Source organism: Armigeres subalbatus, chromosome 2, assembly GCF_024139115.2.
Source record: "Armigeres subalbatus isolate Guangzhou_Male chromosome 2, GZ_Asu_2, whole genome shotgun sequence".
Classification (NCBI taxonomy): domain Eukaryota; kingdom Metazoa; phylum Arthropoda; class Insecta; order Diptera; family Culicidae; genus Armigeres; species Armigeres subalbatus.
Genome location: NC_085140.1, coordinates 65,885,205 through 65,889,407, shown reverse-complemented (window position 1 = coordinate 65,889,407; position 4,203 = coordinate 65,885,205). Strand labels below are relative to the sequence as shown.

The following is a 4,203-nucleotide window of genomic DNA, read 5'->3' as shown; positions in this document are numbered from 1 at the left end:
ATGGCTTGTACAACGCGGGATGACGATATTGAGCTTGAAGTTATTGAAGCTTCTAACGATACGGAGTTGTTCGCTGGTCAGCAACAAACGGTTTTGTGGAACGAAGACAAGTGTTTGGAGCTTGCACCGGCCCAAAACAGGACACCAGTTTCGATTGTCTACGACGAGAATGCCGAGGAGCTATCCTTTCCGGATATTTACCTAGGATATCCCAGAAAGTTTAGAGAAGGAACTCATGTAACTCCCTTTATGAAAGCCACCAGTGAGCTGAGAAGGAGTGACAGGCGAGGAGCGAAGCCAAACCACTTGTTGTATATGGCTATGAAAATTATGCGTCTACGTGTTACTGAAGGATTGCAATTTTCTTTCAAAAGCATGGGAACAGCGAATGTGACACGAGCACAGCTCAACGACAGAAGCTTTGTGGAAAGTCTAATGGAACGTAATTTGTCGTTTATGAAATCGATACCAAATTCGGTGCAGTATTGGTATCAACGGAAGCAGGATCTTTTCGCAATGATACGACAGCTGGGGAAGCCTACAATGTTCCTGACTCTAAGTGCCAGCGAAACTCAATGGCCGCTATTATTGAAGCAGCTACATAAGCTGACTAAAGAATATAGCGGAATTGAATTGGTTGAACCGCTGCAAGAGTTGAATGCACAACAGCGAGCAACGCTAGTTAATGAGGATGCCGTAACATGTTGTCTTTATTTCAACAAACTGGTTGATGTACTAATGACGATATTATCTTCCCCAAGATATAGCCCGTTCGGGATCAACTACGTTGTGGATTACTTCAAGCGAATTGAGTTCCAACACCGCGGAAGTCCACATGCCCACATCTTGCTCTGGCTTGCAAACGATCCTGGCGAAACCGTTTCAGAACATATGCCTGCTACAATGGAGCTTCTAAGAAAGGTTTGTTCTATTGAAGCAATGCATTTGCCAGAAACGATTAAGAAGCAGATTCATAACCACACGCGCACTTGCTATAAACGCAATGAGAAAAGATGTCGGTTCAATATACCGTACTGGCCAATGAATGAAGAGCGAACATTGATTCCTCTCACTGCCGACGACCGTCGCCGTGATCAGTTGAGGAAACGTGCCACTGAAATGCGCCAGACCTTAGAAACAAAGGCATTTGACACGATAGATGAGTTTCTTGTCGATTGTAGGTGTACATATGATGACTACCTTGATGTACTACGTTCTTCGATACAACGACCCACAATTTTCATGAAGAGAGGAATGAACGAGCTATGGACTAATTCCTTCAATCCGTGGATAGCACAGAAGCTGCGGTCAAACATGGATCTACAAGTAATTCTCGACGTCTATTCCTGTGCTTGTTACTTGGTTGATTATGTGAATAAATCGAACAGAGGCATAAGTGGTTTGCATCGTGAACTCATCCTTCTACAAGAGCAGTACCCTGATCAGGACTATGCAGCTTTGCTGAAGAAGATCAGTTTGAAGATGCTGAATTCTGTAGAAATGTGTGGTCAGGAAGCTGCATGGTATCTGCTTCGCCTACCAATGTCTGAAAGTAGTAGGAAGGTTGAGTTTCTACCAACGATGTGGCCTCACGAGCGGATTAGATCCAGGAAAAAGTTTTCGCAGATGGACGAGGAAGGAATAGAAGACACCTCTACCGATGTGTGGACTAAGAACATCATTCAGAAATATGAAGAACGCGAAGGCTTGAATGATGTTTGCTTGGCAGACTTCGTGGCATGCTATACCCCAAGTAGAGGAACGAATATCTACAAAACACGGAACAATCCACGAATTTTGAAATGGAGAGGATATACCATGAATGAACTAGTTGAGTACAAACGCGAATCTGTGCTCCTATTCCTACCATTCAGAAACGAAGTATGTGATCTTTTAGATGGTAATAAATTTCTACAGCTCTACGACGCACACGAAGCAGTCCTATTGAGAAAACGGAGGGAATATGATTGTGAGCTGAATCTAGAACAGACTGTTGAAGAATACCTTCGTTCCTGTGAAAACGAAGGAACAGGCGAGCAAGAAAATGCCGCAACGGAGAAACACGACGAATGTTCGCGAGCGATAACAATGGAGCCAAACAACGATGACATCGAACATTTGCCCACAGGAGCACTGAGAGCAGTCATAAGGCAGCGTTCGAACGTCATGTCGAAACAGGAATATTGTGCTATGGTACGAGCTACTAATCCGGAACAGCGTGACTTAGTATTACACGTGATTGATTTATTACATTGCTATAATGAAGACAATAAACCTTTGCAGGTCTTCTTCACAGGTCCTGCCGGATGTGGTAAAACTTTTACGCTCCGCATATTGATGGAAACGATTAATCGTTTCAGCCAGGCTCACAACGTACAAAGGAACGCTTATGTGGCTTGCGCTTCAACAGGGAAGGCAGCTGTAGCTATTGGAGGTACTACCGTGCATTCGGCATTCCGTATCACAATGTCCCGGCGAAATAATTCAAAACTTGGCTTTGAAATGCTTCAAATGTATCGTAACGCTTTTACCAATATAAAAGCGATTATCGTAGATGAAGTAAGCATGATTGGTGCTGATGTACTGAACACTATCCATACGCGTCTGCAAGACATCACAGGCAATTTTGACGAACCGTTCGGAGGGATCAACATTATATTCTGCGGAGATTTACGACAACTTCCACCCGTTAATGCGAGGCCCGTTTACAAGCCAACTGGTAATTCTTTTCATGGGGCTGTTCTGTGGCAGTCACTTGATTTCTTTCCATTGGTGAAAGTGATGCGTCAAACGGATGAGGAGTTTTCAACTATACTCACCAAGATTGGTAATGGAAAACCAATGAATGCTGAAGAAACTAAACTGATTGAAAGTCGGTTTCGCACAGTCGAGTGGTGCAAGCAGAATGTACCTGGTGCGATACGGCTGTATCATCGAAACGTGGATGTGGAGCGGTTCAATAACGATGCATTGAACGATCACGATTCCCTGGAGTACACTGCCGACGACGTGTTTACAGGGTACAAAGATGCTAGTCAGTTAGCTAGTTCCCGCATCAAGCTCTATAAAATGAGCGTTGTAGAAACTGGCGGTTTACCTTATCTTTTACGTCTTGCAATAGGCAAGCCGTATATGATAACTACCAACGTAGACGTTGAAGATGGCGTAGTAAATGGCGCTATCGGTGAGCTGAAATATATCGAGTGGGATGAAGATGATTCTAGGCAGCAAATTGTAAGGCTTTGGTTTAAATTTGATAGCGAAGCGATTGGGACAGCGTTAAGAATTAAATCTAGACCAGCTGTTTACTCGAGGCCCGGTATCTTACAACCTGATTGGACTCCGATATCGAAACGATCAGCGAACATCAAGCTAAGCGGTAACATCAAGTGCAAACGCATCAATTTTCCAGTTGTGAGTGCTTGTGCATTAACTGTACATAAGTCACAAGGTGGCACTTTTCGGAGATTGTCTACGATTATCATAAGAGCCAGGACCAACAGTTAGTATACGTTGGATTATCACGTGTTTCATCGATTCAAGGTTTGTATTTGACGAATTCTACAAACTCTTTCAAGTTCTACCACGCAAAAGGTAGCAACTCACCCAAGATGGTAGACTTAAGAAACGAAATGCAACGATTGAGTAACCATCGACTGCACACACTTGGAGATGTGTTATGTCAAATTGTGGTAAATGGAGGCTCTGCTAGCACACTATTTAGCATAAATGTACAGAGTTTGAATGCCCACGCCATGGATATTGCGACTGACCGCATTTTGACCAGCGTGGAGTTTCTAGCAATGAGTGAGACTTGGCTAGATAATGAATCTTCAGTCGAAATTGATGGCTATAAATGCATCGTGCAGTACAAACGTATTGATACGAGAGCTGGTGGAGTAGCAATATATCAAAGAGACAATGTTTCAACTGCGGCCATTGAACACGCAATCCGAGAGCTTGATGAGGAACGCGACGAATCTTTTGCATTAGTAGGTACAATTGGAGACATATGTGCAGCTAGGATAAATGTAATGGGATCCGATATTCTGCTAGTTTGTGTGTATATTTCGCCAGGTACTACTACAAAGCAGTTAAAGCTATACATGATTCGCAAGTTGTTTAGCTATGCTCATCAGGAGATGCCAATGGTTGTCACTGGCGATTTTAATATTGACGTTTCCAAACAAGAAAACATTGATT

At 43.3% G+C, this 4,203-nt stretch overlaps 1 protein-coding gene across 1 annotated transcript; it reads left to right on the top strand.

Annotated features, from left to right (window-relative positions):
- Positions 1-3,507, top strand: LOC134209005 (uncharacterized). The gene has a single exon (XM_062684979.1). It carries the CDS (start codon positions 1-3, stop codon positions 3,505-3,507), a length of 3,507 nt encoding a protein of 1,168 aa, XP_062540963.1.
- Positions 3,508-4,203: the final 696 nt, after the last annotated feature.

Coding starts and splice junctions, on each gene's coding strand:
- LOC134209005 (XM_062684979.1), top strand. CDS start 1: ATGGCTTGTACAACGCGGGATGACGATATTGAGCTTGAAGTTATTGAA.